The sequence below is a fragment of the Vidua chalybeata genome, chromosome 6, assembly GCF_026979565.1.
Source record: "Vidua chalybeata isolate OUT-0048 chromosome 6, bVidCha1 merged haplotype, whole genome shotgun sequence".
NCBI lineage: Eukaryota > Metazoa > Chordata > Aves > Passeriformes > Viduidae > Vidua > Vidua chalybeata.
Window position 1 is genome coordinate 31258505 of NC_071535.1, and position 27373 is coordinate 31285877.

At 41.0% G+C, this 27373-nt stretch overlaps 1 protein-coding gene across 1 annotated transcript; it reads left to right on the plus strand.

Moving 5' to 3' along the window:
- Window positions 1–5531: 5531 nt before the first annotated feature.
- On the plus strand, window positions 5532–15703 carry GREM1 (gremlin 1, DAN family BMP antagonist). Its single transcript, XM_053945624.1, has 2 exons — window positions 5532–5629; window positions 12249–15703. Exon 2 carries the CDS (start codon window positions 12250–12252, stop codon window positions 12802–12804), a length of 555 nt encoding a protein of 184 aa, XP_053801599.1. The 5' UTR covers window positions 5532–5629; window position 12249; the 3' UTR covers window positions 12805–15703.
- The last annotated feature ends 11670 nt before the right edge of the window (window positions 15704–27373 follow it).

The window sequence follows — 27373 nt, forward strand, 5'->3', positions numbered from 1 at the left end:
CAGGAAAGGAGTTTTTCATTTTTGCAGCATAACTGGAAATTATATTTCATTGCTGTCATATAGTGAAATGTGTATGTAAATAACACACTGATCTCCTTAGATGCCTCTTTTCATAATTCCCAGATACAGCTTCATACTATAAGGGCTTCTGATGTTCATACAAACTCAGTTTGCTTAGCTGAGTCACTTCTCGCATCACGTTCCTCCAGAAATGCACTGAAAGCAAAACATGTCAGCAAACACCTCCTACAGCTTCAGGAGACAAAAGAAAAAGAAAAGCAAATGCACGAGGGCAGAGGAATTTTATGACTTTCATTTTCTTGGCAAATTCTTTTATAGTCATCAAGTACATAAGATGCATCAAAAAATTGTGAAAGAGAGTTTAAAAAGTTTAGCTTGACATATGATATTTCTTCATTTGGCATAAAAGTTTATATTTGTTCAGCAATCAAACTTCATCCTAATAAAATAAGCTTTTCTAAATAGCTTTTGAAAAATAGTCACATATGGATTGTATTATGTATGTAGGTGTTTTGAGGACAGAAAACGTATTTTTTGTTCTCTGCCTGCATCACATAGCTGAGTGGAATGCTGGTGGGTGACCATGGCTCCTAGGCGTGGACATCATTACAAGCCCACAACCTGACTCTACATGCAGTATATGCTGAACAAGAAAGCTTTTCAAGCATACCAGACACCATACTTTTCAGAGCAAAACCCAAGACTTTTAAATTATTTAGATGCTTAAAGCTTCTCTCTTGAAGTAATTTATTCTTTTAATTTCTAATATCCCATTTATGAGAATTTTCAAACTATTCCTAGATCAAGCAATATTAAAATGGCCCCCAAATAAACACTTTTTCCTAATTAATTTTCTCACATTCAGATGATGGAAATTTATATATTAAAAAGTTGATGTTCTGTCAATATAAATCTAAAATACCGCTTTTTCAATAAGTACAATATTTTCCAACCTCCATCATACAGACATTAATTCTAAAACTCAAATAAGAGAAATATTAAAATTCCTTAATTAAACAGAATTTTGCCAACGTGAAGCATAGTCTTAAACTTGATTTTCCAGTACATTTTAAGAGAAATTTATCTCAATTCAGAATAACCTCCGCTTTTTCTGATACTATATTTATAAGGCTTGATATGAAGCACAATGCTACTTAAATTAGAGGTTTTTTTCATATAATCATCTGCCATAGAATAAACAGTAGAGTACCTGCACAAGAATAACAGGCTTGGTATGTTAGTATACTGTCTTGAAACCAACATGCACATCTCTTTCCCTCACCTAATGCCAGCTATTATTGTTTGCCTACTTAGGTTTGAAATAACAAGCAAAAACCCCATTTTCCTTGCTGGTTTACGATGAAGGTTTTTATCCATTACTTTTGGATATGTTTAAAATCCACAGGAAACTGAATTATTTGAGTGTCAGTTCTTTTCTAAGACAAAACAAGGAGTGTTCTTCCCATATATAGCAAAGATGCTCACACACCTCAGCAGGAATGTAATGATGGACACTTCCACGCATGGCCCACACAACACACATTACCAAGACCTTGCTTTGGCCCCAAGTCATGAATCACTTCTGAGACACTGCTCATCTTACTCATCAAGTCAGGAAGACAGCAATGTACACCACCAGAAACTCAGCAAGAGTTTAGTCAGTGCTTGTTCTAGATTTGTTACAGCTCAACTAGAAAAGTTACTGTTGTGTTGGTGAGACAAATCAAGCTCCTTTCTCTCCTTAACAGAGGATTTCAAAAGACCAGGCAAAGCAGTTCAGATGTGCCCTGTCTCTGTTGGACAGCTTGCCTTACTTCTGACCCGGAGGAGCGCGTATAGGCATGAGAGATACTGGCTTTCTAGGTGTATTAGGGCCAGGTTCTCAGCTGTCATAGATCACTTACATCTCCCTGAGTCATTAAAAACTATTCCAATTTACTCAAGAAGAGCTCTGGCCCCTGTGAATTTTGGCTTCTCTGCAAAGGCTTTTAATAAGGTGCCAGCTGTCCTGGCAGTGAGGATACTTTGAGTAGCACTCAAAGTTAGCAGTGGCATGCAGGAGCTCAGCCCAATAACATTCTTCTCTGCAAGAATTAAGTACAGCACTTCTTTTAAGCTTACACAATTCTTACTGTTCCATTAAAACAAAGAACAACTCACACAGTGAATACCAGCAAGAAATGGGAGAGGAAACAGAAAAAAAAAAAAAAAAAAAAGCCAAGTGAAACAAGAGCAAGCAGGTAGTTGTAGTTGGCAGGTTCACAGTACACACCACTACCATCCAATGGCATTAAAGCTCTTCATCTCAAACCTATACCTATACCACAAAACCATGTACATTTCCATAGGCCTCCTTCCTCCTTAATACTAAATAATTAAACATTTCCCCATGGGTATTCCAGCTCCAATTAGAAGCCCTGAGGAGAATCGACAGAATTTCAAGTCTGGGTATGGTAGGAGGAAGAAGTACTTCCCTTTCAGCACTGGGTGCTTTTTTAACCAGTCTTTGGTTGAGAGCTAACCAGCACAGCTGAAGCTTTGGAGCAAACCCATGGAATGTTTTTTTAAGGATTCCAGCAGAAATAAAGAACTCTCCCAAGCTGGAAATTATTCCAGATACCTGAAAGAATGATGGGGGGAAAAGACATCTTTCCCCCTGCCTCCCTCAATCTCAAATAAATAAAAAGAGACATAACATTTTTTTTAATGTCCTTTTAAAAATATTTTTTAAAAATTTCTGCCTTCATTCAGTCCAGATGCAGCTGCAACTATTTATCTTGTTGGTACCCAAATTTAATTTTTGTATTTTTGTGAATGAGCAAGCAAATACTTGCAAAATAATTCTACTTTCCAATTGTCAGAGAAATCTGAACACTTGTCTCGCTTGACCCAAGGTGCTAGTGCATACTTGGAACACTGCGGATTAAGCTTAGAGGAAGAAACCAGATGAGAAGATATGGTATAGGATATTCAGCTGCAAGAAAAGGAAGATGGATCTTGAGGAGGGAACACAACTTCTATACCAGGACCTGTTTCCTAAAGTGTTTCCTAGTGTGCTTTAAGCCAGTGGGAGCTACTCCAGATCACCAATTCTGGCTAGGTGCCTGAATGCAGTAAGGCATTGAGTGGGCATACCTGCTCTGCAATTGCTGCCCAGAAATATCATCTAGGAAAGGCAATGCCAGAGTGGCATGTCAATGACACCCCAGAAAAATACAGCAGAGAGGCAGCTTGCCAGCAGCAGTGCCTGGAAGAGCCTTCAGTGGCAGTGCCATCGTGGGCACTAAGAGGAGTTCCGATCAAAGTGCAGAAAGCAGCGGTGCTTCCCGCAGCACGGCTCAAGGGCTTGGGCTGCGGCCCTGGGGAGGGGCAGTGCAGAGCAGCGCCCCAGCCTCTCTGGGGCTGGTAATCAGAGTGAGAGACAGAGAGCAGAAGAGACCTGAATAGACCCTTTCAATTCAATAGAACCGCTTCACAGAAGGAAATGGAAAAGAGCACAAAGTCTGTCAACATACTGAGAAGTGGGAATTGTGACCTTTTCTTTGGAATCACGAAGGAAGGACACCAATTACTTAAAAACAAATAAAATAAAAACAATAGCACTTTCATGAGTAAAAAAACCCAATCAAACAAAATCCTACAAATTCCCTAGGCCTCTTCTTCTATCATATAGATGTCATTTACTGTAATTCCTTGCCAGTATTCCTTCCTCCATTAACTGTCTTTGAATTTCAGTGGCTCCTGCGCACCAACTCATTTTCTCTCTCATGCTGCCACCTACCACTGCGCTATGGTGACTTGTCCTGTGACTGAAGTGATTTTTTTCTTTTTTTAAAAAGTTGTCGCTAAATGTGTGTGAATTATTGTAATGGGCCTAATTCACTACCTTGCTAAGCACTCAGGCTCTAAAAGAAACCAATCATCGGTCTCAACAAAGAGCAAGCTACCGCTAAATACTGTGAAAGTCAGAAACTTGGCATTTTGCCTAGCTCTGGCATCCCTAATGTAGCAAAATCCTTTCATTTTAATTCCTCTTTCCCATCTGCAAGTAAAACAACCTCTTAGGTGAGAGAGGGCCTGGTGGGTGCTGACTGCTGGTGACCGAGGAGCAGGGCTTTGATTCGCGGGCAGTAACTTGTACCCAACAGCAAGGAGAGCACAGATCTATCGGCACCACCTGCAGCGCTCGCGTCCGTGGCAGGGCTTTCCTCAGCGCTGCTTTCCGCTGCGTGATGCCCGCAGCTGGACGCGGCAGCTGACAAACGTCTCCGTTTACTTAGCAAGCCCAAAAGTCAGCCCGCGGTTCAGAGGCTGCTCCTGCCCGTAAGGACTGTGGGTAGCCCCGCAAGAGACGAGCGCCGGCACTGAGCGCTTGGAGGACGGGGACCGGCTAGCACTGGAGGAAGTGCAGGCTTCGTTGCGGAGTCCGTCCGCCCTCCAGGGCTCTGCCGCCCCTCGATGCACCCAGCCCGACGCTGTCTGCAGATTCGGCGTACGCCTTCGGGCAGCTGCAGCGCACAGAGATGTTCCCGGTTACTGCTGGGACAGGCTGGGTCCGCAAGACGCTCAGCCCCCGCCGGTTTCTGCCTGCTTTCGAGCGACTCCTGGGCCCCCGCGGGGGCTGGCTCGGTGCGGTTCGCTGCCCCCGCGGCCGCCCCGCTGCTCCGGCCGGCTCGGCGCTCAGCCTCGGCGGGACGCGCCGCTCCTTCGCCGTCCTTGCCCGTCGTGGGAGGCTTGAGGAGCCCCTCCGGCCCCCGAGAGACACAGTGACGGGACACCCGAGGTGTCTCGCCTCTTGCGGGACAAAATAAAAAAAAAAGAAGAAAAAAGACACCCCCCCCCCCTCCCCACTTCCCCCCCAAAAAACAAACCCTCAGTGATACAGAGCCATGAGCGCGGGGCTGCGGATCGGGAGCCACGGTTTAACACCCCCGGCACACTGACATTGCCACAAAGGCTTTTTTCTCCAAAGCTGCGAAATTCCCCGCATACTGCAGAACCTCAGAAAGCCAATTTCCAAGAGGGAGAGCCGCAAAGGTGGCTGCCTCCCCGCAGCGGGCCCACTCGCCCGGCCGGCTCATGGGCAGGGAAGCGCCCAGCGTGCACGGAAGGGCTGCGGAGGCGGTGGGAGGGGGGTAGGATTTAATTCTTCTAAACTGTCATACTTTAATGGGGATGGAAAATGTGAATTTTCTGTGCATTCCAGGAACAATTCCTTGGGGTGGTGACCTTTAGCACCGATTCTCTGAAGACAGGAAAGTAGTCGAGTGTTTATCTGGATGACTGAAAGCTTTCCCTGGTGGAAGTTTATGGAAGTGTTAAAAGGGGCGGATAACACGGGCTTCGGAGGCGCTTGTCCAATGATCTGGAGGGGCTTGGAGAGCAGATCTCAGCTGGCAGACATTTAAATGGGAGACAGCTCGGCGCTGCTGCAATTTGTAGGCAGGACCCGACATTCTCTCTCTCTATGGACTCCCGGCCAGATCCGGGCTCCCACGCCACCCGCTCCAGCGAGTGACCCACCGGTCAGAGCCCCACAGAGCCCCAGGCCACGCCAAGGAACCACCGCGACCGAGCCGAGCCCCGCCGCGGAGCCGCCGCCGCGCAGGTGAGCTGGGACGCGCCGCGCTGCGCGCACTTTCAGCGGGGGCGCGGACAGGTCCGGCAGCTGCGGAATTCGGCCAGTCTCTGTGGGAGGTAAAATTTTAAGCTCTCTATCCTACCTTCAGAGAGGGGCAAGGGAAGGAGCCGTTCGCCAGTGTCTAGCAAAACTCCAGGGCGTCTCGGTTTTGCAGGGGGTGACGCCCGTCCCTCCCGTCCTCGGGAGTGAGGCGCGCCGACCTTTCCGCCGCAGCGCTGGGGATTAGGGCACCGTTACATCTCTTTCCCCTCACAAGCACGGGGACTGCAAAAGCTCCGTTAGCTCTGCCTCTCATCTCCGCCTACAGCATCACTCCCGACAAATTGGATTCGGCGCCCACCCGAGATACGGAAAAATCCCGGCCCGGCCTCTGCACGGAGCGGGGCGGGGGCAGATCCCCAGGTGCCAGCCCCATCCCCTCTCGTCCCGTCCCGCCGAGCTGCCCTCTACGAGGCCGCTCAGCCCCCGGCTCTGTCCTGGCTCGCCTTTGCTCCTCGGAGGAGCGTGCTCCTGGTACCTCAGGAGCTCTCGGAGTGGGGTGCGTGCCGTCCGGGAGACTCGGTGTGTGCCGGCGGGGTCGGGTGCCGCGGAGCGGAGGCTCCGCACCGGCAGCGCGCCCCGTGGGCAGCACCGCGCGTCCTTCACCGCGCGGCGTCGGGCGGGGCGGGACCGGAGCGGACGGAACGCGGCTCCACCGCTGTGCTCGGCGACCTCCGCCGCCTCTCCACCCACCTGACTCGGAGCCGCGGGAGTTTTGTCGAGCCGACGGCTCCGTGCGTCCGTCGGTCACCGCTCCCCTTATCCGCGCAGACAGGCCCCTCGGCCCGGCCGCAGGAGCGCCGGCCGTGCGGCTCCGCGGGCGCGGATGGGCCGCGCTCCTCCCGGCCCGGGGCCAGCGGCACGGCTTGGTGCAGGGCTTTTTCCTTCTGGAGGACGCCTGCCTGCTTGCCCCGTCCGTTTCAATACGATTCCCCGGGGGCTTGGCAGTCCCTTCAGCGAGTTCGTCCTCCGCTGGGTTAACCTAGACGGCGGCCGTGCCCCGTGGGAAGAGCCGGTCGGTGTCGCCAGCCGCCGCCAGGAGCGTCCACGCTCGCGGGGAGTCGGCCCGAGTCGCTCCCGGCCATGCCAAGCCAAACCAAGCCTGCGGTCTCCCCGCCCTGACGGCAGCCGGCCATCCCCGCGGCGCAGCCAGGCTAGCCCGTGTTACCTCGTCGGCTTGGGCGGTGCGGCGGGGCCCTCCTGCCCCGCGGCCGTGCGGGGCTGGCAAGGAGCGCGGCCCCCAGCCCGCTGTGCTGAGCCGCAGGGTCCCTCCCCGGCCATCAGCTGCGGCCTCGCTCCTGGTGTCCCACTCGTGGCTCCTCTCGGCGAAAGAATGGCAAGCGAAGCCCGTTTCGGTCACCAGGGCTGAGACACAATCCTCCTTTTGCGTAGATGGGGCTCTGAGGCACCAGCGCGCGTTTGGCTCTCCCTGCTGCTGACAGGACGCGGGGTTTAGTCAGGCGTTTTGCGAGCGGCGACTTTTGGGTGGCCAGTGGCCCCCCCCAACCTCAGCTGCCTCTGAGCCCAGCCCGGCGACCCGTGAGCTGCAGAATCGCTTTGCTCCTGACCCGCTCTTCTCTGAGTCCAGCAAACCCGGGAATAACCAACCAGCGTGCGCGGGGTCTGTGTGTAAGTGACAAAAGGCACCGATGACCGTAGCTCTCTGCTCCTCTTTAGCGTTCAGTGCCAAGCTGTGCTAAAGCATTTATTTTTTTCCTTTCGGCAGCGCTACCCAGAAATGCGTAGCTTCTGCTGCAGACCCTCCTATTCAGCACGCACGGCAGTGCAGTGAGAGGAGCAAAGCAATTCTGTTTGTTTTAGGGCTCCATGAGGAAATGTGTCTGAAGGGAGTTTGGCGCTAGGAAGCTGGGAGCTGTCAGGCTGCGTGGGCATCTTCAGGCAAGGCAAACTCGGGTTTGGTACCAGCCATGGCCACCATGATGTTCAGCTTCCCGGGAGTCCCATAGGATATCCTACAGAAAAATAGTTTCTTAAATGGGGAATTCTCAAGGTTTCAAGGGTTGGTTTGTATGTTTTAAAATTGCTGCCTACACTCCTTATATGTCTCAAAACCCCCCATCTCTATGACTGGCAAGAAGAAATTTTCTGAAATGTAAATATATCCAAATTCTATGAAACACAGATGTTAGTTTTTCTGTCTTGATTTCAGAAAAAAAAATGCAGTTTTCTGGGAACTGCCATTACTATGCTTTTTTAATATTTAAAAATACAGATCTATGAACTATGAAAATATTACATAAGAGTGTTTCTGTAATTCAGATGTAATATGTGAGGCATAACATTATTCTGATCCTTCGGGACATAAACCACTTCTATTTTCACAGTAGTTAAAGGGATTGTGTTTTGTATCTTTCTTTGGCTTGTATTTGAAGTCCACCAAATAATTGTTGGTTTTTTTTTTTTTTTTTTAGTTCTTCATCAGATTATTTTTCATGTTTCTTGTGAAGCACAGGAGTCCATGGCTCTTCATAATATTTTCCTAGTAAAAGGGGTTTACAGATGAAGTTACAGGCCTTTTAAGATCTGTGACAATTTTGCTGTATATTTCAACCAGGTTTCCATCCAGATCTTTTAAACAAGTTGTGTTGAGCTAAAAATGTCAGTACCTTTCTGACTCTGCCTAGGAACTCATAGAGAAATTCTGTCTATGAACTGACATGTGGAGATCCTTAATTCATAGCAGAAAATGTATAAATGAAAAAAATTACAGCCTAATTGTATGAAATAGTGAACCTGAAAGCATTTACATTTCTCTCTCAATAGTTGCTAGTATTAATCCACACATTTCTTAATCTGTTTTAGATGATGAGATCTCAGGCTCTAGATAAACCACATATGAAGTGATATGAATGTTAGAGCCCAATTCTGCTCCTGTTTGAAGTTAGCAATAAAACTCCTTTTGGCTTTAGGACTAAGAGCTTACAGATGATGAAAAGTGGAACTCTGCGGTGAAATATGGAAAGAATAGAGTTTTGGAGTATTGTGTTACTTTTAAAAACTAAAAATTAGTCCTGTCATATCTCTCTGGATCTGAATGAAATGAGGGAATTGATCATTTTGGTTATGGTCATCTGTTTGTTCAAAGGATTCTCAAATGAATTCTCCAAAGGATTTCTGGTTGTGCCAGTGTAACAGCCAGTTAGTATCAAGTAATGAAAATTTTACAGAAACATGGAGAATCAAGCTTTTACAGCCTGATTCTCACAGCTGCAGAGCTATAACTTCTGCAGAATTATGACTGTAATGAGGAGAAAAAGCATTTACTTCAGGAGAGGTTTCTCTTCAGTAAAACTTTGGGTATGGTAACGCTGATTTTAGTTATTTCTACTGTCCTCTTCATGTTCTATTTCTTTTGGTAAAAAAAAAAAAAAAACCTGTTAAAGAAACATTCACAACTGCTAACTCATAGGTAGATGAACCACTTCACTTCCTAATGTAAGCAAAGGTGTCATCTTCTCTTATAAGCAAAAGCATTGATTGCCCTGGGACCAGAGGTGCTGCAGGGTGCCCATACTGCATTTTGACAGTTTTCCTTCCTGAGGCATACCACCTCATTTTCTTTTGCATTTTAAAAATTGAAATCCTTATTCTAAAATGAATTTTAATTGGTTATTAAAAAAAGATCCTGCTTAGCTGCTGTGGGGATCTTGAGTTCACACAGCCCCTTCTGTATTTATCCCTACATTTCTGGATTACTTTTAGATGTGTGTTTTGGAATTGTGTTTTGGACCATAACAAATATTTCTGATGAGTGTCTAATTTTCATTTGAGTTACAATTTCTTTTATGAGCATGTAATGCAGCTTCACCTTTAAGGCTGGAAATCAACCCAGTGAAAAATTACCTTCCTCCCAGTTTAGGATTACACTGAAACACATGCTTGCATTTCCTTAGGGATAAGCATGCGCTTAATAAAGTTGCATGAATCTGGGCCACAGACCTTACAATAGTATATATTACTGTGAAATTTTCCCCAGATTCCCATCCTAGAGTACACCTCAGTTTTGTAGGACTAGATCTTGCTGTGCCACCGATTGCACATCTCTGGAGGAAAAAAAAAGGAAGAAAACAATGTGTGGCTAATAATTTTTAAAAATAAAAGTAGTCCAGGAATATGTATGTTGGTGGAACCTCATCCAAGTTGTAGGACACTAAATAAAATAAACACCTGAGGTTTTCTGGCACTGCTTACAACCTAGCAATTTATTTTCAACTTCATGCAATCACTTTTTCTTCTTTTAAGACTCTGGCCCCATGTTGAGTAAATAAAGTGCATATTAAAATTGTGGTGACTAGACAGTAGATAAGAATAAGAATAGTTTTGAAAGAAATCATTCTGATCTCTTGAGGGAATCAGCAATAGTTAATAATTCTTTGAAAACTTACTTTTAAGATGAAATTAAAATGAAACACGTTTAAATAATATTCAGGTTGTTATAGAGATGAGGAAAAACCAGCAAATGTGAAGTCCAGGTTGACACTTGAAATTATGCTACATTATTCCTTAATTGGAATTCCCAACTTATTTTTGTCTGTATCAAAGCCTTAAGCCTAAAATTATGTGTCCCATACCATATTTCATTTAGAATTTAGATACTAACAGCAGCCCTTCCAAATTGTCTTTTGGAGTCACTGATTGTCTCATTCTTACACTCCTTCCTTGACTGCCAAACACAGGACATGCTGGTACATAGATTACTGAAATGAATGCATACATCTATGATATATCAGGACCTCTAGGTGCTCTAACAATCTGCTGACAAACACAAAAATATTAGATCCACAAGCAACTCCTTGAATGTAGTAGAACCCCCTATGACACTTTTCTACTTTGGGAATTCCTCTCCCAGTCCATTTGATGAGAAAGGCTGTTTGAACAGCAAAACATTTCTTTTCTCCGTGTGACTGGAAAGACCTAATAACTGAGAAATTAGCAGTTATTTTTTACAGCAAAGAGTACTTACCCTGAGCCTCTGCTGAGTCTCTAGGTGGCCCTCACAGCATTGGCATTTGGATGCTTTCCTGGCTAGTTGTGTGGTCTCAGGCAGAGCGGATGAAGCCGTCCAGGACAGTGTCCATGGTTTCACATGTTTCTCGGGCAGTAACACAAGAAGGACTCTTCAATTCAAATGCTATTTTTTTCCATACTGATAAAGCAAGGGATACATCTGCAGCACTCCAAGCAGGTAGAAAACAATTACTTCCTCAGCATTTTTTTTCACAGTCCTTTCCCTTCTTAATGCCTGTGTCTCTTCACAATTTTAGTGTTTTACAGTGATTTTTTTTTGCAATTAGTTGCTCATTTCTGGTGCCTTCTTCCAAGCTTCCACGGGGAGGGTCTCTCAGAGACTTATTCGCTCATCTGTCTGTCTTGCTACCACAAAGCTCCTTTCAGGAAAACTTGGAGACAGACCATGGTGCTTCTGGAAGGGGGAAGTGTGACGCTGATGAGTTTCTTCCATGCTGGTTGGTGTTTTAAGCTGACTGAACAGCGTCAAGAACTCAGATTTGGGAAGCAGCAGAAATGATGGCATAAGGGAGGAAAGTATAAGAATAAGTAGGAAAATTATTCCTACGCAATAATTAGGTTTGGAGCAGCCATACGGTTTTGAAGGACCTGATCATCGCTACTTAACTGCACTTCCTGAAGTGGTCTTCTTTTGTGTGCATAAGCTCTGTGATATTTAATGTCATTTACAAAATTCTGCTGTCCTCTGGCAACATCATTCTGTGTAAAATGAATAAAATTTAGGGATCTGAAAAATTCTTAGCACTGTGATTGCATCTGTATTACTTCTGTCAAGGATTCCGAGTAATGTGTGAGAGGACGTAGTTTGAAATGGTAAGACACATCTCTTTTAACCTGTACCTAGCTATTCTTTCATGTTTGCTGCCTGACTTGTTGCACATCTCTCAGCTTAAGCATCATTACACTCAGATACATTGGACCCCTTTAGAGGTGCAGTGTGGCAGAGGTTGGGAAGCTGTAAAACAGGCTGCAGGTGTATACAACATATACATTATATACTGGATGTGCATTATACAAGGAGCTGTATAAAGGTTCTGATTCTGATTAAGGAACACAAATCTAGACTACATCTGCTGAGACAAAGACTTTAGCCCTCTGGTATTGTAGGTAGCTGTGTCCTGTAAATGAATCCTTGTGTAGTGTAAAATTTGTTCTTCCACTGCTGTAAGTCAGGAGCATATGCTCACTGAATATGTCAGTGAGCTTTAAGAAGGGAATGAGAATTAGGGTAATGCACATGGAGAAAAGAGCTGGAAAAAGATGGAGGACACACAAACAAAATTCTGTTTGGGTTTACTTTCAATCACTTTATTTGAAACCTTTTATCACTTGGCAATTTGGGAACAGCTTTCCAGCTGGTACAGGCTTGAATGCTTATGTTTTATAAGTGTGTGTGCACACATTTCTTTTATGGAGCTGAAAATTTAGTGCATACCTGGCTTCTGTTGATATCTGAAATTCACAACTCTGCTTTATTTCCTCAATTTCCTTCATACAGGATGGTCCGCACACTGTATGCCATCGGTGCCTTGTTTCTTCTGATCGGATTTCAGCTGCCAGCAGCTGAAGGGAGAAAGCGGAATCGTGGATCTCAAGGTGCTATCCCTCCTCCTGTCAAGGATCAGCCCAATGATTCGGAGCAAATGCAGACACAGCAGCAGTCAGGCTCCAGGCATCGAGAGCGAGGAAAAGGCACCTCGATGCCTGCTGAAGAGGTGCTGGAGTCCAGTCAGGAGGCACTGCACATCACTGAGCGCAAGTACCTAAAGCGGGATTGGTGTAAAACCCAGCCCCTCAAACAAACTATCCACGAAGAAGGCTGCAACAGTCGTACCATTATCAACAGGTTCTGCTATGGCCAGTGCAATTCCTTCTATATCCCCAGGCACGTCCGTAAAGAAGAAGGCTCCTTCCAGTCCTGTTCCTTCTGCAAGCCCAAGAAATTCACCACCATGACTGTTACACTCAATTGCCCCGAGCTTCAGCCCCCAAGAAAGAAAAAAAGAATCACAAGAGTTAAGGAGTGCCGGTGTATATCTATTGACTTGGACTAAACTGAGAAAAAGGAGCAATTGCACTCTGACTGTATGCAATCGCTGCCAGCGTGAGAGTGAGTGGCATGAACTAGCCTACCTTCAAGGCTGGGCAAAACTGAAAGGGACCTAGTGAATTACCTAAAACAAGCAAACTCCCCCCCCCCTAAAAAAGAAGAAATTCATGTAAGGAAAGGCCATGCATGTGTGTATATGTGTAAGGGAGAAAATTGATATGGATGAGCAAACACATGAATGTTCACTACAAAAAAAAAAAAAAAGTAACGGGGTAGGAGACATTAAAAAAACACTAATTACCCATAGTAATGAATTAGGTTTCCTAATTCATGTGCATATTCATATTTTTGCTGCTTGCTGGGAAAGTGGAGCTGTGGCTTTTGCGAATGTTCACCTTTGTGCTATTTGCTTTTACTGTATTACATGAAACATCAAAGCGAGAGGACAATGTATTTCAAAGCATGAATCTATTCTTACATAAGAAATAGACAAAGAGCAGTTTAAAGTGTAGCACAGCCATCACTGAAAATAGAAGCTGTGTTGAGAGTTTGTAACACACTTCTTCAAAAAAATAGCTGTAATCCAAAAGCCATGTCTGGAGAACAATGGGGGGATGTTGGAGTGCTGAAAAGTCAGTATAGGTGGATGGGAAACAGATCTACAGCAACTTAGAAAGCAAAAGGTCAAAGCAAGTAGACAGGGAGAATACAAAAGGGAGTAGAAAAGGGAAAGATACTTAAATAGGAAAACACAGAGGAAGAGATATTGTTTTCTGTTTACGTTTTGCTTTAATTTATATACCTAGTCATATATTACATAAATTAAAAAGAAACTAGATACAAGGCTATAAATATACATCTGAATTCTGATGGCTCTCCAAACCAAACAGAACCCATTCTTATGCCACCAGATCCATTTGATGTCTTGTATTTCTGATATCAGTTATTCTTCATATCTACATATATATGTATATGCAGTATCTTTTAGGCAGTGGTATCTATACATACATGCAATGAGTGTGCCTACTTCATTGTGTGTATCCAAACTCCTCTTTTTCACACACATACATAACCACAGCACAAAAATCTTGCTAACCAAGATCAAGTACAGAATGGCAGTAATTTAGTACATAAAGAGTAGAGCAAAAATTAAAACAAGCATCATGTGACTGAAAATGCAATAACCACACCAGAGACAAAAGACACGACATTCATGACTAGTAAACATTGCATTGTTATTGTTATTTTAGCTTTGCCACAGGCATGCAGTTTGTTGAAACAGAGATGCAGACCTTTGCCAGCAATGATCCTCTTTTTATATCTTTTACCACAGACTTGCATTTAAACTGGGTTTGGAGTAAGTAAAGAGAATTTCCTGAACACTTAGGGTTGAATGCCCCTCTCATTTGGGGGGAAAATTCACAAAAGGGGACACACTACTTCCAACAGCTCGATGACTCTCACCTGTAAGGTTGTCTTGTCTTTTCTTTCCTTCAGGCTTAGGAGTTTAAAATTGATCAGGGCTGTAAAGTTTGGCAAGAGCATAGAAGGCCCTACAAAAAATTGGTTTAATAGGATGTGTCCTGGGGATTGGACCAGAGAGGCAGCCCATCCATGCACATTGTCCTTGCTATCCTGAGCACTTGATGGTCCACGTTTACTGTATGATGAGTCTTGGAGGGTCCAGGACTCCGTTTCCCCACTCCGCAGCAATATTCTGTAGCATCCACTATCAGTATAACTGTGCTCTCTCCCACCAGATGCCTCTCTCAGACACAAGGTGATTATTTTGTTATCGTTTCTTGCCATAGAATGTTAAGGAGGACAATTCTGCCCATAGTAAATTGCCCAAAGGGAAAGAGATATATGATGAATGGCATGTCACAGGTGCATCCTATGTGGCCTCATTTTATCAATTGTCCCACCTGTTATATAATGCATCATACATTTATTGGTGATATCCTGCATCTCTACAACTCATCTATTTTTGCTCTAAAATCAACTGCTGTGAGGTTTGTCTTTGTAAAATTAAGTGATTACAACTCATTTATTAAATGGTATTATTAAAATGCATTTCATTTTAATGTGTGCTCTCACTCAGCAGTTTGACACGTCTTCATGGATTTTAAAATCCAGTTTTAAAATCTGGAATTATAGGAGGTAGGTTTCCACTGTGTGGAATGTGAATAGTTAAACAGAAAGATATGGATATTTAATGTTATTATTAATACAAATTCACTGATAATAGGCAGGGAATATTTTCCTTTAAATTACTTTTTTGATTTTTTTCCCAGGGGAAAGGGCCAGTCATTGCTGGAAATTTTGTACTAGGTCGGGTTTTTATTCAAGAAGTGGGAACACCTTATGATTTTTTTCTTCATATAAAGTTGACAGCAAAATTCACATTTTCTTTGACAGAGACTGCTAGGTACCTAACCCCTTAGTTGTTAAGCAAAGCTTCAAACATTAGTGACTCCTTTAAGTTTTGTCTAGAATTCTCAAGGAAAATTGATAAAAGTATTCCAAATCTTTATGTTCTAAAACTGCCTGTGCATAGATTATGATGGAACTCCCCTTGAGGCAGATCCCCCTCACCCATGTGAATTTTATACAAAGAACTTCTATGAATTGCTAGTTATTGCCTGAGAGTAAGAAAGTTCTGCTAACTTACAATTATATGAGATATTTAATATCAACCACAATATGTATTTAAATGTCTGCTTTATTCTAAAAACAATGGACTATATAACCTAAGGCTGCAGTATTTTCATGCTCAGTCTCACAAAGCAAAACTTGATTTAAAATGAAGTTTTAATTATTTTGTAACTGAATAGAATTGGAGTTTTTTCTTCCCAGCATTTTGTACGTCATTTTAACTACTAGTAACAAATAAATAAAATATCTTCTCCAGCCTGTGTCTATTGTTGTTCGTTTTTTGGTTTTTTGTGGTTTTTTTTGGTTTAGTTTTTCCCCCCCCTTCCTCAAGTTTCCAGCTCTTTCTGGATCTGTTGTACTTTATCCTGACTTCTGTGGTTTCTTCTAATTATAAAAGGCTTTACATTATGACAATAAGACATAGAGACAAGCAATGGCACCATCATTCAACACGGCTACTTCAATAAGGCTTTTAAATGAGATCTGTCACTTCCCCCTCACCCTTCCACAATTTATAGAAGGAAAATCTCAATCTTTGCTCACACTTTTCCCCTTGTAAAACATAGAGTGACAGTTCAAAATATAAATCAGCCTGGAATTGTTGTAGAGTTAAAGTTGGAGTTGGCCTGCCTGCCTTATGCCTTATCTCAGTTTAATGTCTAGCTGGCAGTTTAGTCCCACTTCTAGAAAAAAAAGAGTAAGGAACACCTTTACAATACAGCATATTACAAGCTGCAAACAGGGACAGAGAAGATGGAAAACAATTATAAAAAAAGAACGGGAAGATTTGTCACTGCTGGCAGCACATGTGCAAGGCCAGGGCTGAGGCAGGAGAGAGAGAGCCAACCAGAGAGACTGCAACCAGAGATAACAGATTTCTTCAAACTTTCCACCCCTTTTGGTTTAGTCTTCCTTCACATCTAGCTTTGTTGTGCTTCTAAAACTTATTGAAAAAATAATAAAATTAGCTAAGAATCTTTTTTTTTGGAAGGTAATTGATTTCTTCTGGTCTGAGATATGGACAGAGTTGAGCAGAATAAGTTTCCTTGAGAAGTTGTGCATATGTATCTTTATTTGAATATTTATACCAGAGAAAAACCTCCTTGGCTTGGCTTTCTAGTACTCCATGGTACCATGGTCTTACTATTTATATAGTAACATATAACTTCATTATAGTTTGTATTTGTCCTACATACCAGCTTTGAATTGAAGATAACCTCCCATGTGCTTTATAGTTAGTTACACTGATGAAAAGAAGGTAAGAGAGAGAGAACTCACACACCTTACTGTGCTGTCAGGGATGCAGACAGAAATGTCCCGGTGGGACAGGCTGGGTCTGTGTCGGGGTTTCTGCGTGTGCTCTGTCAGCCACGTGCTGCGCCGATAACGCGCACCCGCCTTGTGAGACTGAGGCACTGAGAGAACACTGGGTTTGTCGAGCATGTGCTCCCATCTGAGCAGCAGATGTGCACAGTGGGTACCCTTGGGTCAGCTGGACAGACAGCACCACGCCTCTGCTCCAGCTGCCTGGCGGTGCCTGCCTGGGAACAGGGACCTTGCCTTTGCAAAAGTGATGGGGTAACTTCACCTTGTCATTTACCTTCTCCTGAGTGAAAAAAACCCCAAACCAAATAAAAAACCCACCACCAAAACAAAGCAAAAAACCCAACCCAAATAAAAAAAGCAGAAAGGAGAATTAGAAGTGCATTCTTGCGGCTGATGTTCTTTTTCCACCATAGATGTAAACTTACAGGTTTTAGTTCCAATAGGTTTCCTGAAGGAGAACAACCAAGTGAAAAAAACTTAGATCATATTCACTCCAAATAACTCAAACCTGCCCTAAAAAACACTTCATTAGTTACTGAAATCCAACAGTCAATTTTGGCAGAAGAACGTCCAAATTTTTTTCTGAGCTGTCCTGCTTACTTGGATGGTTGCAATGCACTAACCAAAGGGGAGAGCTGCATCATTTAAATTTTAAGGGAGTGAAAATTTAATGTGCATTTATCCTTAGCCAAAACAATTGAGCTATCACTGGTTCATGTTTTTAATAACCATCAGATTCATTTTTTTAATCAGCTGAGACTGAAACCAGAAATTCCTAGCAACGCACAAGTGTCACAAAGAATCCCAGTGCAGATTTTTGATGCTACCTTGTAATGCATCTACATAAAAACATCTGAAGCCTATGTGCACTGCCTGCCTGGGAATGTAGCTGGTGACTTTAAAGTGCCTTGTCTCAATGTGTGGCTTCTGGCTGCCTGAATTCTTCCTCTAGCTTTCATGGGTCTGGATTGAGAAGTACAGAAATTTTAACTGTCACTTGCTCCTTTTCCTATTATTTTCTAAAAGTTTTAAAAATAAAATTTGCAATCCACTTTTTTTTTTTTGAATAAACAAGGAACAAGATATGAGAAAGTCTATACTGATGTAAAAAAAGATTATTTGGGATTGCATTAAAACCCCCCAAATTTCTAGGCTGTGATAAGCAATAACTCCTCCTTGCTATGTGAGATGTAGCTCACATAGCTTGGGGATGGATCAAATAGAAAAATTTCACTGACTCACAATAAAAGTTCTGCAAAGAAAATTTGAACTTGCTACATTTGCATTTCTTTTTTAAAGAATGCCTTGTGGAAAAAAGTAATATTCCAGTTCATATTACAAGAGCAAAAAGGAATAGAGGTTAAAAAAATCTCTCTCTCTAGAATATTTGAGAGCTATGTCTTGCCTTTCTGCCTAGTAATATCAATAAGGTTTCTGGCTGAAGCAATTTGAAAGAATGAATGTGTAATTTACATCTCATATGGGATAGAATTCTCAAATTCATTAATCATAATTTTATCATATGACATCACAACTGAGCACTGTTTAGATTTTTGATTCTTATAATGATGAATTTGCAGACAATATTGTCTTTCTTTTATTTCAATTTTTGTAATTCAGTTTTTGAGGTGTAAGGACACATTAATATTCTGTATTTAAGAGAAGAAATGTACTCTCAAGCTTTGCTTTGTATTAGTCCACTGTTCTATACAGAGAATTAAAAAATCATGCTATATAGATGTAACAAAAATGTATTTATTTCTCTAAACAAAGGTATAAACGCCAAGCCATGCACTAGGTATATGTAAAAGTCTGGAAAACGTATATTGGATAAGATTATACATAAAACTATTAGGTACTGTGCCAAGCTTTTTAATAACACACTTTAGGAGTGACTAGTATGGAATAAAGTCAGCAATAACACTAGTTACAAGAGTAGTCATGAAAAATTTATTTTTTAAGGTTGGGGACAGGGTTTTGTGTATTCAGTTAAGTTTATTTCTAGACAATTACACTTAATGGATGAAGTCTTGCTGAACTTCTGTCTTTAGGATCTGAAGGACCTTGAATGTTCCTTCAGAAACAGATGTTCTTGAGGGACATGATTTCCATTTTTGTTGTTAATTTGTTTCATCTTCAAATGAATGAGGAGGCTAGAATTTGGGTGTTAAGTTAGATTTAGCAAATAAAAAGGAGAAAGAAAACTATGTGTACAATGGCAAGAACTTATTGAATGGATCTAAATGCTATGGTAGGTAATTTGATCTAATTTTTGCAGAAAGGCAAATGCCAGATGTTTGCTCCACTTTGATCTTAATAACACTTTAGGCTGCAGACAATAAGATTGGTTTAAAATTTATTGTCTCTTTGATTTCTCTATTCTAATGCTTTTTAAATTCTTTACACAAGACAGATCTATATATAGGCAACTGGGGTGGCATCAGAAGTATTGTGTACTTAAGACATTCTTGAAAACCTCAGTATGGAGCAGTGTTTGCTTTTTTATGCATCAAAACAAAGCCAGATTTTATACAAGCAACATTCAATTTTCATTTTATTATAATGTCTCTTTTTATTTTGCATATGAAGTTCTGACTGTCGCATCTGTGGCACAGCTCCTTATATGCTTTTATCTTTCAATAACCTTATTAAAAGTCAAGACAATATATTAAATCAACATTAAGCAGCAGGAGTTGAAAGTTAAGCTAATCCATTCCTTTGCATTGGGAGTATAATCTATGCAGATCTCTAAATTCACCATTTAGTTGCTTTTAGTGTTCTTTTTGTACAGAATACACTTTCTAAAAGGAGAGCTGCTGCACCAGTGAAAAATTCTGAGGAACCATAACATCCAAGAGGTGTTCAACTTGCCTTTGATCTGGATCTTCCCATTCAAGGAGAACATTGCTCTGTCAATGTGAGTTGAACTCATCTTAGAAATGCTTTTTAAGTGGTCTCAGGTTTCTCCCAGGATATCTTGTATATTCACTACTGCTGAGAAATGGTGAAAAGCAAGTAAGACTCAGGACAAACAGTAGAGCAAGAACAATGGTTAAAAGGAAATAGAAAAAAAAAAAAAAACAACAAACCAGGCAGAATGTCTTATCATGATTGTCTGGAATAGTTTGTACCCATTTCTCCCTTAGATCTATGCATGATGTCTCAACAATTGGTTTCACTCTGCTCAGCTCAGTAGTCTGAAAGTTCAAAAAGTCAGAGTCAGTTTTTCTCTGAAAGATATTCTGAACTTTGTCTGGTGATGAAAATGCCATTGCTCAGCTAACTGAGAGAACAGCTACCCAGGCAGGTTTTCTTAAGCTGTCAGCCTTGATCAGAAGTCAGCAGGCTCCCTACTCTGGTACAACTAAGTTCAGTTCTTGCAACAAATTCCTTCCTTCAGTACCAAATATTTTAGTTAATTACAAGGGACAAAACATTATAAACAGATACACAAAAAAGTGCATCTCTTTCTATCACATAAGCAAAGTGAGAAGACTTGCAATTAACTCACCTCAAGAGAGAAGCTGGGTAAAACAAAAGACTCTTCCAATGGGAATTGTTTGAATGCATCTTCACATCTTTTCTTCCTTACCATTGCTGTAACTACAGAGGAAAAAACATCTTTATTTATCACTATTACATTGAAATAGTGTTTGCATAATTCCAAGGCACATTTTGCCAGTCCCCTTATTGACATGATATACAACCTGTGCCATTTGAGAAGGGGCCATTTGAAACGACTGGACAAGTATGTCACAAAACACAGGGAGGTTTTAATGGTAATTGATTTCAATGCAGAAGCACTGATTTCCTAAAAGGACACTAGTTTTCTATAAAGGCATGATGTTATGAGACTGAAAATCTTTTGCAGCACTGGCTTTTGTGCATCATAGCTGAAAAGTGTACAAATACTACACAGTGAAATTTAATGGAAGACACACAAGGAAAGATTTTAGCTTCGACATTTATCTTTACCAACACATAGAACCACCTTGATCTGTTTTACTGTTGATGAAAAACGAAGGTAGTGTCTATTTCACAGGAGAGGATAGGAAGTAAGAGTCAGTGTGATGGATGGTGAAAAGAAACAGAGGGCAAGAGCGAAGAAATATGAGCGTCAGGTACTGATCTCAAAGATGAGGTCTAGTCTGCTGTCAGAATGTGTCTAAATAGCTTATTAATAACAGGAGAGATGTACTGGCATTAGTGCGAAAGGAGGAGTGTACTCAGTTTGTACTGCATTGTCAGAAGTGAGCCATCTGCATAGAGTTTATATTTGTTAGCTATAAATAGACTACACAAGAACAAATCAAGCACAGATCAATTCCTGTGAAAATATTCATTTACTTCAAGGCATTTATCCAGCAGATAACACAGCAACAATCTCCACCATCTCTATCGAATCTCAAATTCACTCACAGGGAGCATAGCTGCACTTCAGTGTGGCATAAAAATCCCAGAGAAGTTTTAACCTCATGAACTTGTTACAAGTAATAATTTAATTGCAAATGCTTGAAATTCATTCTTTGATTAATATTAGTCAATGGGTGAAACAAACCCCACTTTCTCCCACAGGGAAAAATGAGGGTTACCAAGGAAATCTTTTAATCTTCTGTAACAATTCTAAGTGCACCAATTTAGGATGATGTCATTTTGCCTCACCAGTTCTATGCCTGTTTAACCTGTCAATTCCAAGAGCAGCTCCATTTCCATCAGGGGCTGACATGCTGGGAAAAGGAAGACCAAAATCACTTGTTGAGGTGACACTGAAGAGTTTATGTTAAGGGGAACCCCTGGAAAGTGGGGTACTTAAATCTTATTCTTGCTGGCAAAGGATTAAATTAAGGGAGGCCTGCAAGACCAGAAGTGCATTGACAAGTTCAACAGCTTGCTGCTGAAATCTCTCCCTATCAATGTCAGTACAACCAGCATATCCTGGGAAGTAACCTAATTTATTATTACATGCCAGATATTTTAATGATATTTAGGGAATGCTTCATTCAATGTTGCAGGTCTTGCTTGATTTAGGCACCTATGTTTCATCTCCAGTGACTTGCAATAAGTAAGTTTTTCTTTGATTTATTATTTCTTTTCCAAATAAAATCAGTATTTGGCAATACTAATTAGTTTTGGTTCTTGAGTTTTGAGATTTCAGAGGCTTCAATAATTCAGTTTGCTGACGAACAACATACTGCCTGATACCTACAGAAATAGGTTGTCCAATAACCTATGGATTGTGCCTCTAGGAATAAACTAATCATTGGGTCTATTCAAATGAAATGCTACAAAGGAGCTACAGACCATAACCTTCCCTCAGGGCTCATTGTTGGTGCAATGATGAGAAATGCACACCTACAGTATTCATATTTAGGTCAAAACAGCCTGGAAGTTGGGGTGGCAGCTTTAAATTTTCCAGCTTCAGCCTTAGTCTGTTCGTCTTTGCATAAAATCCTAACCTTACTGCACAACTTCAGACAGGACTGGTTTCATGCAGAGGACACAAGTGCCAAAGCCTTTGTGTAGGGCACTGTTTGACATCCATAAGGTAAGGCCTGGAGTGCACATTACGCTCTGAGCTGGGATCGGATGTTACACCCCGAGGCACAGGTCAGCATGTCCGCCATGCACAGACGAGATCGTCTGCACCTCTCGGTTGGAGAGGGATGTTATTTTCTTAAGGAGCAGGATGTTATTCCTAGAGGTCTGCCCCTTGGTAGGGTCAAGAGTAATATTTTATGGTTAATGTTTATGATTAATTTTGGCTGTGGCCTTTCCTTTCAGAATTTGTATGGTGTCAGTTCAAGTTGGTAAGGGGAAAGCTTGACAAGGTTAAGGCGTGAACCGTATACTCACTTTTCCTTCCAAAGTAAATACTACAACAACAATGCACGTGGGAACCAAGCAGCACATTCCTAAATCAAACCAGAAGATTCATACAGGGAACTAAAACAGTAGGGTCCAAGAGAGTGGGTCTTACCTTTTTGTTTTTTTAGTCTGAAGGATACATTTTCAGAAAGATGCCTTGGGAATTAGGTCAAAATAATCCCAGGAGCAAAAAGGCAGTTTGGCATCAGATTTCTTCTGCTCACATTATTTAAAAATTAATATTGTCTTCACCCCCATTTTCTCAAAAATTCTGCTGAAGTAAGGTGACTGATTCTCAGTTGTTTAATGCTGTTTCAAGGAAAGAACATACATCTCCATGTCATCCAAGTTTACACTGATTCTTACTTTTGGAAAAGATCCCAATCAACTTTCCAACTTTGAATAGGATCTTTAGATTCACATGCAACTTGTTCTTTTTTTAAGTATGTGAACTCGGAAACTGTTTTCCCTTCATGTTTTTCTTAATGTAATAGTTTCTCAACAGGCTTGCAAGTGGACTTGGTTTGCTATTTTAGAAGACACTTAAGACCAGAAGAGATGGGAAACTTCTTTTAAAATCTCAAGGTGTTTTTGTTGCAGGGACATAGCATATGGTCCTATAGCTTGCTATCTGTGGCAGTGTCAGCAAACAGACAGCAATGAAGAGAAAGAAGTACTCTTGTGATATTGTGAAAACCTCCAAAAAGATACTACTGTATGTAAGCAATAAAGACAACTTCAGAAGTGTGCGCATGAAGCAGTCTCAGAAACCCATCTTGGAATTGCACCACCATTTTGGAGTGTTGGAATGTATTATCCAAGGGTATGCTGGGGAAGATCATCATATGAGAGTTTCTGATGATGACTTTAAATCTGGAAGAGAGGACAAAATTCTGGCCTTGGCCTTGTTTCTTACTCATTCTTAGGAAATAATTTTTGTAATCAAAGAATATATCCCATACTGTGCTTTCCTTTAAAATTCTGAGCAATTTAAAAATCTTTCAAATCTTTAATATCACTGAACTGCAGACCCTAAGGGGTCTGAAGGGTAGTAATGTGACCTATAATTAAAACCCTATCATGAATGCATAGCTTTTTCAGAACAATTGCATTGCACCACTGTACTTCTCAAAGACAGGACTGCTATGGCTGCTATGAATCACATATAAAATGAGCACTGTCAGCCTTCATAAACCCTTCAATGGAAATCAAAGATTCTCAAAGTAAAAAACAAAGGGGCATAACACACTTGTCTGATTCACAGTCAATCAACAGCCAAAAGTACTGCTACAGATGCTGCAAGGGAGACTGGCAAAGAAAACTCAAAACATCACGATATTCCCATTTTTGAGGTTAATAAGAGTAGCAACAGATAAAAAATATCGACCTCAGAATTTAGAAACGTTTTCCTTGATTCACACACATGATCCTTTGGAGCTCAACTGTTTATGGCCATTTCTGGGTTAAGCTTTTTGTAACAAGTTGATTTCAAGTTTTACTGCTCAGCTACTTACATATATTTGTAGAATTCTCAATAGCTGATTTACACCGTCTTGATTAGTTATGAATCATGCGGTGGAGTTTTGTGCCTGACTCTGTGACTAACTGAATCTGAAATGAAAACTAACATAAATACTTACAAGTATGACCAAAAATATGGCTGAGAAATTTAGAGATCAATTATTGGAGCAATTTCAAATGGCTTAATCATTTCAGTCTTGAAATTTGCAGTTTGAATAAATGTTATAATTAGAAATGAACAAATATTGGAACTGGAGAAATGCACATGAATCTAGCAATGGTTTCTTAAACAGGGAGGGAGAAAGAGGAAGAAAAATTTACAAAGAGGAAACAATGCAAAAGGGAAAAAAAGAAAGAAGTCTTAGAAGTCTTATAACACACTGTGACTGAAAATATTATTCCTCACTCACCCCTCACATTCTTTTTAAGAAGCTGCAGAGGGTTTTCATGAAGGCCCAGCATGCCTAAACAAGTTTCACTCAGAAAGAATAAGTTGTAAAAGTTAAATCACCACTCATTCCTTTTGAGCCTGTCTTCAGCTGTGATCTGTGGAGCTTTAGTTTCTCTTTTCAGGCGTAAATAAAACAGTACTGTAAGACCAAACTTGAAAACCCCTAACTTTTCCCAAGTGTGTGGGAATTGCCTGTATAAGAACAGCATTTCTTCAAGCACTAGTCTGTACAGTAAATGACCTATAAGCAACCCAGGAACTGAAGTCCATACACCTGTTCATCCACCATCCTACAGGAAAGATCTGGCACATTCACAAATGTGTCAAAGATTGTCCCTAAGAAGCAAAAAGCCCTAGAGCAAATAGACACAATGAAATGTAACAGTTACATAGAAAGCAAAATCAAGACTTACAAACTGTTTTCAACACTTTTTTTGATCCTTACCAAAAACCTAGCATGCCTGGCTTTGAGGCTTGCAATTTTTTTTTTGCATCTGGAATCCCTTGGTTTGTTGACTTAACAGTAGCGGCATTCTCAAGAGCAAGGACTGCTTTGTTTGACCTACCGTATTCATCAATATTTGCATTGCTAATTTCATTATTTTGTAAAGGACCTTGGGATTTGTCTCATGAAAGAGGTTACACACAGAAATCCCCAGTCTGCTTTGATTAAAGTTTTCTGACCAATACATCTCAAATGCTCATTTGCTTTTAAATTATTTCAATAACTACAGTTATCCAGCTTTTATGGCTGATTTTGCACTAGCTGTAATTTCCTGAACTATGAATATATGAACGTTTCATTATAGATTGCTGAAATACAGATATTAGATCTACGACTGGATCAATTTCTTTTGCCATATCAACAGAATAGCTTCTCTTAGAGATATATATGTATACATATTTAAAAAAAATAATACATATATATGCATATGCATATATATGTATCTGCATATTTATATAAAGTAATTTAAAATTTCCCTGGTTTTATTTCCAGATTTAACTCCTGGATAAATGGCTGTGATACTTACAGACATGAAACAATTAATCTCTGAAATTATTTAATTGTATAGATCTAAACTGCCATTTAATAAGAGGCAGAAGCTTGCCTTATAGTATTTTAAATCAGTGTATCACAAATTAATTCTGTATTTATGAAGTAACATTTTCAACAGCCCCAGAGCTGAAATACATTAACAAATAATAAATAATACAACATCATAGAAAATAAGATTTATGTCTGATGAGAGCTTTGTGTGTTCAGAAGAGTAGCTTTTATTTTAGACCTTCAGGACTGGTCTCACAAATTTGGACTTCTGTTCAACATGTATGTTATTATTCTTGGAAATAAATTCACTTTGTCTGATGTATTTTCTTCCCTGCATGTGGTATTTTTATCTCAGAATAACACAGGCACAACTCTATGGCAAATACTGCTCTTTGGCTAGATGTTGTGTGTTGCTAAAAACATCCTGCATTCAAAGAAGCATAAAGAAAGCTCAAGAACTTCAGGCTCCAGCACTTCTTTTGGACCCAAGGATTAAATTCAGGTTCTTAATGAACAAGTTTGTTGTTAACATGAATAAACCATCTGACATCCTGGTGTATCAGAACAAAAATGCTTATGAAGTCCATCTTTTCAGCAGCACACCATTTTTTTGTCTTAGAGGATCATGAAACTAGACAGTAAATAATATAAGAAGGAACAGAGAACAACCGTCTAATAAGCTGGATTGCTTTGCCAGTTACTTTTAATTAAGATGATGTAACTAATTACACACTGCTTAACTGTTCAGTGTTTATCTTGGTATTTCTAACATGCTCATCATTGTGGCATGTAGTATGTCTTTATGGACTCACAGAATGGTTTGGGTTGGAAGGGACCTTAAAGATGATCTCATTCCAGCTCCGCTGCCACAGGCAGGGACACCTTGCACTAGACCAGGTTGGTCACAATTCCTATGTGTCCCCTTCTACAGAAAATTGATTGCAAACGGTTCTTCATATTTGGTTAATGTCTGCACCTTGGTGATTTTTTTTTTCGCAATATAACTCCAATTCATATATGTAGCTGAAACCATGGCTTAGATACTTTTCTTTTCCATGATGAAAAATGCAGATTTTCAACTCAAAATCATGCTGCTGCAGATTTGCTGAGTTTCTCCACTCTCTCTTTTAACCTGTTGTGATTTTCAGGGTCTGTCATAGATTATATTTGCTCTTAATCTCTCTTAACATAATCACTCCAAGCTCTGCTTGGCAAAGGATAAGGATTTTCAAACAAATACATTAATAATGTTTCCAGAAACATCTAAAACCAAATCATAGTCTTCTGGTTTTAAATTTACATGATGTGTGAAGCTAAAATCCCACTCAAAACTGCCTAAAATACATCTGTCTTTGGAGAGCTCCCGCTGAGCATCCCGCTGAAGATGCTTCCAGCTCCTGTAGACCTCAAAATGGTCAGTTGCTGAATGAAATCACAGCATAGTTTTCTACTGAAACTGTAACTGTTTTCTATTCTGGCTAGAGGGAAACTGGAAAAAAATACACTAATGACAGTACAGTTTCCTACACTATCAATATAGTTACACAAGTAACAGTAGAATCTAGACAAAATAATAATTCAATTCATAATTTTTTTCTTCCGCTAGAAAACAGAATACAAATATTCATGTCTGGAGACATGGATGATAGAAACCACTGAGATTCTATTTTATTATGATTTTTTGGTTAGTATGGTCTGAGTTATTGA

Coding starts and splice junctions, on each gene's coding strand:
- GREM1 (XM_053945624.1), top strand. CDS start 12,250: ATGGTCCGCACACTGTATGCCATCGGTGCCTTGTTTCTTCTGATCGGA.